The sequence below is a fragment of the Malania oleifera genome, chromosome 2, assembly GCF_029873635.1.
Source record: "Malania oleifera isolate guangnan ecotype guangnan chromosome 2, ASM2987363v1, whole genome shotgun sequence".
Taxonomy (NCBI): Eukaryota; Viridiplantae; Streptophyta; class Magnoliopsida; order Santalales; family Ximeniaceae; genus Malania; species Malania oleifera.
Window position 1 is genome coordinate 116,408,519 of NC_080418.1, and position 16,118 is coordinate 116,424,636.

General features: G+C 35.2%; 1 protein-coding gene across 1 annotated transcript; it reads left to right on the forward strand.

Annotated features, from left to right (window-relative positions):
- Positions 1-8,075: 8,075 nt before the first annotated feature.
- LOC131148323 (uncharacterized) lies at positions 8,076-15,846 on the forward strand. Its single transcript, XM_058098038.1, has 8 exons — positions 8,076-8,159; positions 12,951-13,081; positions 13,508-13,549; positions 13,661-13,769; positions 13,920-13,974; positions 14,057-14,188; positions 15,269-15,549; positions 15,637-15,846. The coding sequence occupies exons 1-8, from the start codon at positions 8,076-8,078 to the stop codon at positions 15,844-15,846; spliced, it is 1,044 nt and encodes a 347-aa protein (XP_057954021.1).
- The last annotated feature ends 272 nt before the right edge of the window (positions 15,847-16,118 follow it).

A 16,118-nucleotide genomic window follows, 5' to 3' on the forward strand; every position in this document is an offset into this window, starting at 1 on the left:
TGACACATGCCTATTGAAAAACGCTACACCAAGTAGCATTTCTAACTAAAAAACACTGGTTGAAGTAACATTTTTTACATGTCTCATGCAAGGGGCACGTGGTCATTAAAAGTGCATCTTTCGCCGAAAGAAAAAATTATTGCATCCAACATTTTTTGCATGCCTCATGCAAAAGAGTATAAAATAGCGTTTTAAGCTGATAAATGTTAGATGAAAAAGCATTTTTCTTTTCCAATACTAAATAATGACAAAAAAATATCTTTGGATGAAAAAACCTTTTTTTCATTATTTTGATTGCACATAATACAAAGTTTATGAGTGAGTTGATTGATGTGCTTTAAAATATGAGGGTTTTGTTTTTTGTTTTTTGTTTTTGTTTTTGGCAATCTTTCGTGTATCTCTCTTTATTTGTCTCTAGGTATTTGATTTTCACTTCTTTAGGAGGACTTCTTGTCCTCCATCCCTTGTGATTGCTCCTTTTTGTTAATAATATTTTATTATATTATTGAAATAAGATTTTTCCTATTTTATTCAAATTAGGAGTTAAGATCTTATTAGAGGCACAAAAGAAGTAAACCAACATAATTAATTTAGACTTCAATAATGAACTTTCATTAACAATTTACTTGGATCATTAGTCATGTAAATTACGAGCTTATGTTACTATAAAATTTTGTAAGTACGGAAATAGTTTGTGTATTTGAATTGTTGATGCACGCTTTGCGATGACTTTACCACCATATTTTTCTACTGTATGAGTTGCATGTTATGATGTGCTAAGAATGGAGTCACATTTGTGGATTCTGCTAGACTGGTGGTCTTTACAACGGCAAGTTTGATGAGTTTGGTCCCTCTTCTCTTAGGTACGTTTTACAGCTTTCAGTATGCCCATAAATATTGCATGCTACCATAATATCTATAGAACTTTTTAAGGATGTTTAGTAGTTGAAAATAATATACGTTTTTTTTCTTATTTTCAATGAATTTATAAAGACACAAACTGTGGTTTCTTAAACACTCTCTTGTATCATAGTGATTGAATAAGATTCTTTGAATTGTAAATGACTAGGTACAACATGACATACTCACTTCTGCATTCAAAATAAAAATTACGTTTAACAGTCATGTAAATTAAAATAAAATTTGCACATTCATCATTTATATATTCAAATTCACATAAGATGAAATAAAACTCTAACCAAAAAAAATTACACATTAATTCATTAAACATTCAAATAATTATGAAATTAAATAAAAGCCCTAACAATAAAAATTCTTAGTACAAGGCATATGACTTCAAAATTGAAGTTAATTTAAATAATCATAGAAATTGATAATAACAATTTCATAGTCATCATTTGTAGATTCGCAAAAACATAAGATTAAATACAACTCTAACCGTAACAATTTACACATTGCTAATTAACCATTCAAAATAATCATGAAATATAATAAAAACACTCATATGAAAACTTCCCATTCAAACCTTCTTACTCCAAAATTAAAACTAAATTTAATATGCATACAAATGGATAATAAAATTTACATACAATGCAAAATTAAATATGCATTCAAAAATTTAATATGTATTCATTAATTATTCAAGCAAATTTAACACGCATTCATCATTTATACATGAAAACCCTCCTTTTTCTTAATAATATTTTATTATATTATTGAAATAAGGTTTTTCCATTCCTTTTTGTTAATAATATTTTATTATTTTATTGAAAGAAGGTTTTCCTATTTTATTCAAATTAGGAGTAAGATCTTATTATGGCACTAGAGAAGTAAACCAACATAATTAATTTAAACTATAATAATGAACTTTCATTAGCAATTTACTTCAAGCATAGGTCGTGTATCTTACGAGCATAGGTTACTATAAAACTATGTCAGTATGGAAGTAGTTGGTGTATTTGAATTGTTGATGCATGCTATGCAGTCACTTTACTAGCATATTTTTCTAGACGTGCATGATTTATTCTAATTCAATAGAGAATGATTTTTTATTTTCCAATTAGGGGGCGATTGTCGAGTTGACTTCTACTGAGTTGCATGCTATTATGCGCTAAGAAGGGAGTCACATTTGTGAATCCTGCCAAACTAGTGGTTTCCATCAAGGACATGTTTGATGGGTTTGGTCCCTCTTCTCTTAGGTACATGTTATAGTTTTCACTACGCCTATAAATATTGCATACTACCACAATATTTATAGAACTTTTTAAGGATGTTTAGTAGTTAAAAATTATATATATATATATATATATATATATATATATATATATATATTATTTTTAGTGAATTTAAAAGCACACAAACAAACTTAAAAAATCTCATAAATCAATTCATGTAATTTGACCATAATTGCTACAATTCTTGTTCATGCATTTATGATGTCATAATTAATTCATTCTTATGTAATAGGTTTTAGAGGATGAAAATGGAACTAAAATTGTGTTTGACTTTTTTCTATGCTAGATGTTTTGTATAAATTTACGAAATATAAATATTTTATTGAGCAAGTAATGCTACTAAACTAGTTCTTGGACCAATTTTGCTCTTCCTACTAGTGATGATATGGCAAGATCTCAGTAAGTAGCCAACTGAAAGAGACAAATCAGTTTAGTGGTCTCAACAGACACGTCATGATTAGAAGGTTTTGTTTTGTGGGACATTTAAGGGTGGCAGCGGGTCCTTGAAGGAAATGTTAGCCTTTGAATGCCTTAGCTCCAAGGGAAAGGATTGAGGGTGGAGGAGGGGAGGGTGCTTTGAAGAGATGTGAGAAGTAGGTTTATAGGAGAACTCAAAGAAATCAACCTCCAAACTCTCTCATCCTCCCTATTAGAAGGAACAAAATGATTGAATACAGAAACAAAGGTGGTTAGCTTTGTATTTTGTGATTTTATGCTTTAAAATATTTTATTGAATGCAAATCTTTAATCTGCTATTACCTATACAATGAATTGTATAAATGTTCATAATGGTAGTGCATTTTATGACTTCATACTGTAAAAATGTTATATTAAATGCAAAGTCTAAAGCTGCAATTGTGTATATAATGATATATATACCAGACATTTTATAAAAATTTCGGCAAAGCCTTCTCTTAAAATCAAGTATACCTATTTTTGACTATACCGGTTCAAAAAAAAAACAACTTTCATCTTCAAAAAATCACAAATTTTTTTTTCTTAACATTCATAAACATAAGTTATACATTGATAGTATGTGGAACTTTTATAAAACTTTCAGCAAAGTCTCCTCTTAAAATCGAGTATACCCATTTCTAACTGCACCTGCTAAAAATAACAAAAAAACTTTCATCTACAAACAATCACAAAGTTTTTTCACAACATTCATACACAAATGTATACATTCATACTATGTCCAACTTTTGTAAAAATTTCGACAGAGTCTCCTCTTAAAATTGAGTATACCCATTTATGACCATACTTGTTAAAAAAAAAAACAACCTTCAGCATCAAATAATCACACAGCTTTTTCATAACATTCATACACAAAATTTATACATTCATATTATGTCCAACTTTTGTAAAAATTTTGATAGAATCTTCTCTTAAAATCAAGTATACCCATTTCTGACCGCACCTGTTGAGAAAAACAAAAAACAACTTTCAATGGCAAACAATCACACAATTTTTTCTCAATATTCATATTCAAAATTTATGCATTCATACTATGTCCAAATTCTATAAAACTTTTAGTAGAGTCTGCTTTTAAACCGCACCTGTTAAAAAAAAAAAAAAACAGCCTTCAACAACAAACAATCACACAGTTTTTCACAACATTTATACACGAAATTTAAACATTCATACTATGTCCAACTTTTTAAAAACTTTCGGCAGAGTCCCCTCTTAAAATCAAGTATACCCATTTTTAACCGCACCTGTTAAAAAAAACAACTTTAATCGGCAAACAATCACAAAGTTTTTTCACAACATATTATGCTACCAGTATTTCCCAATCATGACATTTATAATATTAGTAAAGTTGTTCACTTTGTTCAACAAGTATACATATCAGGGACAAGAAATAAACATTCCCAATTATATAGAAGTAATGCAAGGAGACATGAAAGATTATATATAAGAATGAAACTAATGTACAAAACAATATACACATAATTACATATACAATTATGTTGCTGCTAAAGTGCCACATGTAGGTCGTCTCCTCTGTCATGCAGGCTACCGTCTGCATCCGCCCTATTCTCACTAGTCATCCCCATTAGGTCTCCTGCCCTGTCATTATCTTGTACCTCTACCATCTTTGCCTTGAGGTACTGCATCATCACTCATATAAAGTGGATGGGGAGATGATTGATGTAATGATGTAGGTCGAGAACGAGGTGGAAGGACTGGTGCTTCCACTTCCTTAGCATCTATACTCACGTCTAATATAAATGGTGTGGATAGGGTGGTAGGAGAGTCATAAGGTGTACTCCAATATGGTAGGTTGTGGGAAGGATGGGAGGATGAAGGTACATCAGCAGGATATGGTGTACTACTAGATGGCTCGACCGTGTGAGGCCCCATTGAACACGTATATGGTGCTAAAGGGCCAAAGACGTCTTAACTCTCTATGAATGGTGGTTGTTTAAAAGTTTCACTATGTCGGCCCCATGAACCATTATATGCATGTTGAGCACGTCCTCTATGAACTAGAACTGCTTGACCTCCAACTAGCTATTGGGTTATATTGACTTCAATATAACCCAATTCAAGGTACAAAATACTAATTTCTACTACAAACTAATAAAAATATAAACTCAAATTTCATAATCTCAACTCAAATTGCAAACTACAAGAACTAGATTTTAAACAACTTGATGTGGAAAAACATACCTCATTTTCGTTCCATATATATTAATTTCCCATCGTTCACTTGTACCTTATGGCAGAACATTTAGATTATACAATTCAAACAAAACATTCACCTGCAAAAATGGCATCAATGTCCATCCGCCTTTAGGCTCTCTTTGCTCTTTTCCTTTTGTGAATTGCAGACAAAGAGGAAGGAGGAAGATAAAATATAAGTGAAGCAAAACGCCACTTGGGATAGCACTCTTTAACAGCGATGGGTCCACCGGCGGTGGGGCTCACCCTGATTAAAAAATGTTGAATGGTACAGTGCCTTTTGTTTAGAAAATACTATACTATCCAACATTTTTTGGGATGCACCAATTTGGGAAATAAAGTTCTATTTTAATTGTTGTCAAATAATTGTAATTAAAATAAAATTAAAATCAGAAAAAACTCTAAAGGTTTGATTTTGGTTTTGATAGTTTCATTAGTTGTGGTTAACCCAATCGATTCAATAACATAAATATATAAATATATAATATTTATTATATATTATTTACTTTAAAACTAACTTTAACTTATAGAATAAAATTGTCAATTCTCAAATATTTTCTCATAGAATACTCTCAGAGCGTTTGATTCGCGACTGGAATTGGTATCAGAATCAAAATTAGAAAGCATCGGAAATGGAATTAGAATGATAAATTCTAGTTTCTTGTTTGGTTTGATAGACAAATTCTAGTTTCTTGTTTGGTTTAATATGTAGAGACCCAAATAAATTATAATGATTAAATAGTATAGAGGGAGGAGAGAAAAGAAATTTTAATTGAAATTCAACAGGGGTCTCGTCAACGAACGCAGTGCATTTGTCGATGAAGTAGCTTAGTAGAGTCGTCAACGGGGGCACGTCTCATTGACAAGGAGATACCGAGAGGCTATTTTTCAACTCTGAATTTCATCGATGATGAATAGCCATTCTTCGACGAACTTCCTTCTTGGCCTCATCGATGAAGTGACGTGGCTCGTCGACGAGTGCATGTGTATATATAGCTTAAACTTGGTTTTCAGCGCAGAAATTTCATGGGAGTTTCCTCTCTCTCTCTCTCTCTCTCTCTCTCTCTCTCTCTCTCTCTCTCTCTCTCTCTCTCTCTCTCCTGTTCGTCCCTTACTCCTTTTCTCTAAGATTTCGGGTCGGATTCTTACCGATTCGACGATCTGAGGCCACCATGACACTCCTAGTAAAGTTCTCTTTAAGTCTGCTGGAGTGGATCGTTGGTGGGACTGACTTGAACTCCATCCCAAATTCAAGGTAAGACTTTTTATTCAATATATGGCTTTCTTACAGTTATAGGAAATGTAATACTCGAAGAAATACTGAAATTTTGTCTAGGAAAATATTGCTTTTAAGGAATTGAACGAGGAACCCTGTGGGTGTAGGACTAGTGGTTTTAGGGGTTTTTCAGTAGTTAGGTAAGGGAATAAACAAAAACAGTAATTTTCCATGAAAATCATTATTATTTGTTAGCAGATTTATGTTCAAAAAACATGTATTAAATATGGGTATTATTGAGAAAATGTATATTTGAGAAAATACTGTTGTTATACATGAATGTATATTTTACTATGAAATGTCAAGAAATATGATTTCAGAACAGAATGTATGATTTTATTTAACATTGTGTGGCATGAATATTATTTTACACATATCGTATTATGTTAAGTCAGTGTTAAAGTTAAAGTATGTTTCCATGATTTTCAGGAATAGCAGTATGATGTAGTACATTATGATTTTAGAATATATGATAAATAATACATTTACTCAGATCAGTATGTATGTTATGTTTGGTGCAAGGCCATGATTGATAGTCGATGCAAGGCCATGGATTATGCATGTTTTCGGCGCAAGGCCGTAGTTATGAATATATTCGGCGCAAGGCCATATTTATTTACGTTATTACAGAAACCAAAAAATGCTATCAATCTATTTACGTTAAATAGTATATTATCATGTACTATATGTTATCAGAACCCGGATGATAGTTCAGATCAATTTTAGGAGTACGGTACTGTAGCTATGCAGTTCAGTTCAGTTCAGTTTAGACTTGTGCTAACCGCCCTTGCTAGTTGAGGAGTTGGAAGATGGATAGTCGATGTGGTTTTCAATGTAGAGTTGCAGACGTCCACCTGGTAGTACGGACCAGGGTGTGGTGGGCCCATCGTACTTATAAACATTTTTTACTCGGCAGTGGTTGGCCAGCCATTGTTAGGTCCCGCCTTCGGACTGCACAACCCGTCATGTGGGCTAATACATGACATCAGTTAGCTATACATCTTAGGTAAATTTCAGAATTATTAGTTATATCAGATGATTTCATGAACAGTTAAATACAGTATGAATTAGTAAATTTATGAAATTAATTGCTAGCATAGTTATGATATTATCAGTATTTTCAAGCATGTAATATGTATTGTATATTTACTATAGCACTTAAACATTCATGTTGCCATATAATTGTATTTAGTTTATCTCCCTTACTAAGAGGTGTCTCACCTCAGCTTAAACCATTTCAGGGAACCTAGAAAGACCTGCAGACCAAGGCCTCCATTGAGGCAGTACTTACTACCCCGCTAGGAGGGTGAGTGTTTCAACTAGGGTCAGTAGGTTTTTTATGTAAGATCCTAGATATAACTTTTGATGTTTTGGGAATTGTATATTTAAATAGTATATGGTGGAATGTAGGTAACTCTGGTATATTGTGTTATATGGTTGAGTGGATGAAATTTATGTTTGCTGCTGCTTAGATTTTCGCTGTGTATGACAGGTGTATTCCCGATACCCACGAGTTTTGGGTTGACTTTTTTTATATTGTTAGTTGATGGTATCAAGGTGTTTAACATAATTAATTATGTAGTAAGCAGGTCGTTATAATTTGGTATCAGAGCCTACGATGCTAGGTTTTGTAGACTCTAGAATGCAGCAATAACAATACCAAAGTATATGATATGGGAATTTGAGGTTTGGTTTTGTAGTCTAGATGCAGGACTTCCATGATGGTTTGTGTGTTTTTCTTGGGGTGACGATTTCAGGAAATTCATGGTAAACTATTGTTGTGTTGGGTATCTAGGTTGCAGGATCGAACCTTGAATTAAGATTAGAGATAATGGATTAATTAAGGATATAATATACAAGTTAGATGATATAATATGGTTATAGGGTCCTAAGTTTAGTTTTTTTTTTTTTTTTTCAGGATGGACCTTGGAGGTAGTAACGCCCATGCCAGTGGTAATGAGGGTGTTGGACCCTCAGCCGCTGCAAGTGGTGATTCAGATGCAGTACTGTGTAGCGTGGCTCAACAAGTCATGGCTGAAATTGCTAGGAGCTCTAGAGAGCAGGGTGGTCCGTCTGCAAGTCACGACAATTCGATTGAGAAGTTTATTAAGATAAATCCTTTGGCTTTCATAGGTGGAACTGATCCTGCAGTCGTTGAAAACTAGGTGCAAGAGATTGAAAAAGTATTTGCAATGATATAGTATACCGAGGAGCAGAGGGTGCTGTTCGCTACGTATAAATTGATAGGAGAGGCCGAGAGATGGTGGATGGCAGTGAAACTCCTAGAGCAGTAGAGGATAGTGCAAGATGACATGGGATCGGTTTAAGGAGATATTTTTCAATAGATATTTTCTAGCCTCGTCTAGGGAAGCTAAGATTGAGGAGTTCCTGAATTTGAAGTAGAGACAACAAACAGTGCAGCAGTACGTGGCGAGATTCATCGAGTTATCTTGCTTCGCCCCGTACATTATTCCAAATGAAGCGAAGAAGGTACGAAAGATTGAAAGAGGTCTGAGGAGAGAATTGTATAAGCAAGTGTTGATATTGAAATTGCAAGATTTTGCTGAGCTGATAGATAGGGCAACTATGGCAGAAGTTGGAGAGCAGTTAAAGGCTGAAGAGCAGAGATAGAGGAAGAGATCCACACCTTCTGGTTCCCAGCAGGGGTCTAGTAGGGGTTCGTGGAAGAGAGGTGGCTACTACAGGGATCAGAGGTAGGAGTCAGGGAATCGTGGTTTTCATGGTATGCAACCTTTTCCAGCTTGTCCGACTTGTGGGAAGAGACACCCGAGGGAATGTCGTGTTGGGCGTCATATCTGCTACTGATGTGGGGAGCCAGGACATATGATGAGGGATTATCAGACTCAGATTGGTGCTGCTCCCACTCCTAGACCTACTCAAGGAGACTATCAAGCACCACGAGGAGGCCAGTAGAGGAATATGGCTTCAGCCAGAGTTTTTGCTTTGACGCCGGGTGATGCTGAGACAGCCGGCGATGTGGTGACTGGTATGATTAGCATGCTTTCGTTTAAAGTTATTGTATTATTTGATTTAGGAGCCACACACTCGTTTGTGTCTATGGAGTGCACTAAATTATGTGGGGTAGAAACACAGTTATTAAACACTGAACTGTTAGTGACTACACCAACCGAGTCAGCAGTGAGGTGTAGTAGGATGCTTCGAGGCTGTCTAGTTGATATTCAGGGGAAAATTATGTCTGCTAATTTGATAGTGCTGGATATGCACGGGTTTGATGTTATATTCGACATAGATTAACTAGCAGCTAACTTTGCCAGTATAGATTGTCATTCAAGAGAAGTGATATTTAGACCTCCAAGAAAACCAAAATTCATATTTATAAGGTCGCGAGTGCAATCCTTACCTCAGTTAGTTTCAGCTATTCAGGCGAGGAGACTAGTCCTAAGTGGTTGTCAGGGGTTCGTGGCCTTTGTGAAGGAAATGTCAGGGAATGAATTGAAGCTCACTAGTACGCCAGTAGTAAAAGAGTTTACAGATGTTTTTCCATATGAGCTACCAGGCTTGCCACCTGATCTTGAGGTAGATTTTCCTATTGATCTGCTTTCAGGTACAGCGCCGATCTCTAGAGCACCTTACTGAATGCACTACAAAAATAAGGTTATTAGTGATGGTTTTAAACCGTTACTAATACTTAAAAACCATCATTACTAGTATTAGTGACAGTTTTATGAGTATTAGTGACAGTTTTCAATTAGTCGCTATATGTGTCGTTACTAATACTTATTAGTGACGAATTTTTCAAATCGTCACTAATAATAGAGTTTTAGCGACAGATTAAAATTGTCACTAAAAACCTAAGCCCGTCACTATAGATTCTACACCGAATCGACCAAAAATCGTCACTAAAGCCATAGTATTAGTGACGATTTTAAAACCGTCACTATTGCTCTATTATTAGTGACGGTTTTAAAACCATCACTATTGCTCTATTATTAGTGACGGTTGTAAAACCGTCACTAATGCTCTATTATTAGTGACGGTTTTAAAACCGTCACTATTGCTCTATTATTAGTAACAGTTTTAAAACCATCACTATTGCTCTATTATTAGTGACGGTTTAAAACCGTCACTATTGCTCTGCAGAATCGTCACTAAAACTTTTTAAAAAGGCTATTAGTGACGATTTTGAAGTCGACACTAATACTTAAATTGGACAATTAGTAGTGAAGTTAATTTTTTTTCCAATTATTAATTCCTGTAAAAATCTGTAATTAAATCACATTTTCTTATGCATAACATTAAACCATAATTGCAATAAAATTCATAAATTATTCAAAATTCTAATTCAAATTTAAATACAAATATATTATATAAATTCAAATTCAAATACAAATATATTATAAAAAATCAAATTTAAATACAAATACATTATACAAATTCAAATTCAAATTCAAATACATTTCATCTGTTCAGATAATAAAAAAAGTGAAAAGTTGCATCCGTAGTACATGGCATCGTCCTAACGTTGTCATAGTTGCAAACCCTACAAATTAAGAAAGTTAAAAAAATTAGTATACGCTTTTTGAAAAATTTTGGTAGCATTTCTCCTGTAAATATGACATTTTCCATAGAGATATGCTCCAAACCTAGGTGTTTACAATAAACAGTTCACAATAATCCAACTAGAATGAATTTTGCGAGTACACAGGAGCTTCATATAATAAGCATTAAATAATGTAACGTGTTCATGCATTCCATAAAACACATATATCAGAATATAGTGGATTATCCCATAAACAACATATTTCATAGAATAGACACAGTTGGTATGAGATTCACTATAAAATGAAAATCCCAAGAAAGAGAGCTCCTCTCCAAAGAAAAGAAAGAGATGATACGTACATTGTGAAGAGTGGAAATCTTAAGAAGATGAAGCATCATCTACTCCAACGACTGTAACCAAGCCAAGCATCCTCCCAAAATCAAACCCTATTGCCATTAGCTACTCTAAAATGAGTGGAAGGAAGGAACAAACAAGTAAAATGGGAAACAAATTTCTACAGACTTGCATGGGAAACAATGCCACTTCCTCTAGTGTTCATCCATTCTGATGGACCCTATATTACTTTTAATTTCCTTTTTTGGCAATTAACAATTAATTTTTGGTTGCACATAAATTAAACTTAAACCTTCAAACATAAATAACAGACTCCAACCAAAATTGGCATAATCACCAAGCAAGCAAGAAATCAAAGAAAAATTATATCATATAGTCCAAAATTGGTCTCTTTAGAATTTTTTCTTTCCTTTCCCTAAAATTTTCAACAAATTTTCAGCAGCATGCCGTCTATAAATAGAACATTTTCCAAACCTGCGAGTCACAAAAGCATGCAATTCACAATATTTTTGCATCATACAGATGCCATTTAGATTAAGACATGCAACAACCTAAAAGTATCTACTAGCAGGCAATACACATCACTGCATCAGCCATGCAGGTGGCGTTCCAATCAAGCATGCAGTCCTAATGTCCACTACCGGCATGTAGTTCACAAGATATACCAATCCAAACATGCAGTCCAGAAGTTAAATCATCTATTCCACTGAAGTTCGAACTTTATGACATAATATATAATTTTCCTATATAAGACAAGTTCGATCTAATATTACATGCAGTTGATTCCCAAGTTTTGTTTAATCACCCACACAGAAAAAAGGATTTAAAATTAAGAGACTCGATAAGAAGAAAAACAGCTTGATTCGCTCATTCTCTTGTCAATTATCATAAAAAAAAGTGAATTGAGTAACTATTCTATTTCTAACTTTGATTTAAAAAAAAAAAAAAAAACTTGTTGGATACGGGATTTTGACAATATTATGGATTTGGTTCTTATTCTCAGATTCATGGATTTCCAATCATAGGAGTTTTCAAAATTTTCATTACTTTGTAGTTATCCCTTTTCAAAGTAAATCTGTTTTACTATCTTAAACAACAAACTAAGGGAAGTTACTAGAGTATCAGACAAGAAAATTGAGGCAAGAGATAATTAACTATAAAGTGAGGCAAGAAATCACCTCATCTTCAGCTGCAAATTTTCTTAAACCATTTACTCTAAGGTTTGCTCATTCTTAGCTAAATATAGTCAAATACCCACGTTCTAGATTTTCAATCGACGTCCTTTTGCATTGTTTTAAAAATAATTTTTATTTTATAAAATAATTTATTTATAATCTACAAATGCATAATTGATTCAATAACGTACTTTCAATTAAAAACTAAAAATACTTTTATTCTATACACCGAAAAATATAAAGAGAATTATATAACAAATAAGCCAATAATAAACAAATATTTGACAGTTTGATAGTTTCACCAATTATTTACATAACCATTCTATACAAAAATTGAAAATAGTTAGATTAATGGCTCGTAAGTCATCCATGTAAGAAAATAAAAGGATAGTAACAGTCATATGTTCATGACATATGAATTATGTGACAAAAAGTAAATCAACGAACTATTTTAAAACTCGTTCGACCTTCTACCATGTAGGCTCGTAACTCAGGGGAGGGGAATGTCTTTTACGATCGTAAAATGGCTGTCGAGCAAGCCTGGAATAGTGCCACTGAGATTAAATTACCTTTTTCATGTATTACTTCGATTATTTTAGGTTTTTATGTCTAAGAGTGAGGTGGGGGTGGGGCTTGTTTATTTATGTGCTGTGCTGAAATATATTTTTTTAATATAAAAGTAGGTTGCTAAACACAACTCCCAGTTTGATGATGCTAACTACTAAATGAGTGTTTTTTGGCAGATGACAACTGCAATATCGATTGAAGATGTTCGTAGGGAGGTGAAAATATTAAAAGCTTTATTAGGGCATAAGAATCTAGTCAAGTTTCACGATGCATGTGAGGATGCCAATAATGTCTACATAGTCATGGAGTAAGTTTTTAGTTTTATAATGTTATTCAAGGCACCTATTTATGGGAATTATGGTCTAACTTGGCTAGAATTTCATTGAGATTCTTGTGTTTCTTTTTTATTATGGATATGTGAGTATGTGACTCATTGTTCTAATGATGTTGAAATTTATTAGCATTGATTTTTGAACCCCAGTAAATTATCTTAATAACATCCCCTCCCCATACCCCTCTCTTCATGTAAACACTTCTCAAAATGTTTGGGTGTGTTTTTCTTGATTTTTATTAGTGAAAAATTAAAATTGTTTTCATGGGATAAATCTATAAATGTGGTTGTGTTTCCTTTGCCAGGAAAACTTCAGATGCAGCTGTTTTTCCCATGGCACTTATTATCAGTTAAAGTTGATAGCTAGTATTGATGTATGTAGTCTTTTGTTTTTGTTTTCAGACTCTGTGAAGGTGAAGAATTACTGGACAGAATTTTATCTAGGTAAAAAGAGGATGCTTTATTTTCTACTTCTAGTAATGGTTAGTTTTATGCTTTACCTTGCGGATTAAATGGGTCTGTGTGGAGGCACATCTTACTATTCTCTTTTGGCAGAGGTGGAAGATACATAGAAGAAGATGCTAAAGCTATTGTTGTTCAAATTTTGAATGTGGTTGCCTTTTGTCATCTTCAAGGTGTTGTGCATCGCAATCTAAAACCAGAGGTATGGGATTAAAATGTACTTAAATGTCACTTTTTTATTTAAAATTTGTGATGTAAATGATTTTGTGTGGCAAGTGTGTGAATGTGGTTGTCTGTCTAGTTGTCATTCTGGCTTTAACAAATTAATCTGTTAACTTTGATTGCTTTGCAGAATTTTCTTTTTACCTCAAGAGATAAGGATGCTCCAATGAAGCTAATTGATTTCGGTATGATTTCGGTCTATCTGATTTTGTTAGGCCAGGTAATGGTTACATTTATTGAAGAGCTTCTTGATGGATCCATACCCAGTCAAAGCAGACGGCTACTGCTCCTTCAACATCTACGGCGCCGGCTGCTCCTCCGTCACCCTTTGCTGCTCCACCTACTCTGTCGGACATGTTGACATTAAGCCACCGCCCGTTGAATTTTTTGCTCCCCCTTGTATATATATATATATATATATATATGTGTGTGTGTGTGTGTGTGTGGAGTTGTATATGTGAGAAGAGAGAAGTGAGTGTGGTGAGTTGCAGCGTGCATAAGAGAGTTGAGTGAGAGTTGAGTGATTGTATCCTCCTCCTCCTCTGTATTTTTCCCAGTAAATAGTAATCTCTCGCTCCCGTGGACGTAGGTCGGAATTTGGCCGAACCACGTAACTCTGGTGTCAATACAGGTGTATGTGTGCTTTATTTATTTTTATCCATTAATTACTTGATCTGTAAAACCCCAACAAAGTGGTATTAGAGCGTATTATTGGAGTAGAATTTCAAATAGGAGAAAATTCCCAGATTTTGAGCCTCTGTCCAGTAGCTCAAAATTTAATTTTTGAGGCTACCATCGAACTCCTCTCATCCAGACGAAGCTAACAGTGTCAACCGAAGCTCCAAACGACATCATACGACGTCACACGCGCCTATACGCGCCGCCAACGTCCAGAGGATGTTTCCATGCTCCCACACGCGCCTCCACGTGCCGGCTACTAGTGTCATGCGCGTTCACGCGCTGGTGAATGTCCGACGCACATTCGCAGGAGGAAGACGATGGCCATGTCAGCGACACGTCACCCAGGACTCGCGCAGCGTCAACGTCCAGTCAGCCTGCCGCGTCAGCGCCACGTCACCCAACCACGTTAGCCGAGACCCACGCTAGTCAGCGACACGTGGCGCCTAGTTAGCAACCCGGGCAACGCCACGTTAGTAGCTGAGTCAGCGCCTCGTCAGCCAGCACTAGGCCACGTCAGCCGCACAGTCAGCAAGCCACTTCAGCACCGCGTTAGCTAACACGTCATCGCTGCCACGTCAGCATAGTTGACCAGTGTTGACCAAAGTTTGACCAGGCTTTTCAAAGCCATTTCAGGTCCGTTTTTCGAACAACTTAAGCCATTTCCAAGGTTTTCGACCGTTCCGGATGCAACCGTATATTCGGTTTCTTAAGATTCTACCCTAATTTTTCTGTACGAGCAAGTTAGTGCTTAAAAATCAATGGAGGAGTCTAATTTGGGTACTATGATCAAACTCACAGCCTCCAATTACACTCTGTGGAGGTCTCGGATGGAGGATCTCCTTAATTGTAAGGATTTGGTAGACCCTTTGGATTATAAAGGTATGAAACCAGATTCCGTCAAAGATGATGATTGGAGAAGAATGAATAGGAAAACCATTGGTCAAATCAGACAATGGATTGACCACAAAGTATATCATCACGTCGCACAAGAGACTGATGCTTATAGTCTTTGGGAGAAGCTGGAAAACATGTACCAGGCCAAGACTGCCTGCAACAAAGCCATGTTAATGAGACAGCTTGTTAATCTGAAGTTAAAAAGCGGGACCTCTATAGCTGAACATACTAGTGAGTTCCAAAACCTAGTAAATCAGCTTTCATCTGTGAAGATGGATCTTGGCGATGAAGCAGAAGCATTGCTGCTTCTTAGCTCCTTACTAGACAGCTGGGAGACATTGGTTATTACTCTCAGTAATTCAGCTCCTGACGGCAAACTTACCATGGCGATGGTAAAAGATGCCCTATTCAACGAAGAGGCCAGGAGAAAAGAAGCAGGTGCAGATCAGTCACAAGCCTTTGTTACTGAAACCAGAGGCTGACCTCAAGAAAGTACCAGTACCAGAAAGCGAGGTAGAGGCAGAGGTAGAAGCAAATCTAGAGGAAGATCCCAGGATCGCGGCAGATTCAGTGATGGTAAAAATTGGCAGAGAGGGAAAATCTCTTGTTACTATTGTGGCATTGAAGGCCACATGAAGAAAGATTGTCAAAAATTTCGGTGGGATCATGGTCAAAGCCACCAGCAACAAAAGAAAGAGGAAGGTGAGAACTCGGTCACCTTAACCCAAGATATATCAGTTTTTTCAATTGATGA

Bases quoted from the DNA above. Each gene is read 5' to 3' on its own strand.
- LOC131148323 (XM_058098038.1), top strand. From the start codon at position 8,076: ATGGACCTTGGAGGTAGTAACGCCCATGCCAGTGGTAATGAGGGTGTT. The intron at 13,082-13,507 runs GTAAGTTTTTAG...TTTTGTTTTCAG, and splicing joins AATGTCTACATAGTCATGGA to ACTCTGTGAAGGTGAAGAAT. The intron at 13,770-13,919 runs GTATGGGATTAA...ATTGCTTTGCAG, and splicing joins ATCGCAATCTAAAACCAGAG to AATTTTCTTTTTACCTCAAG.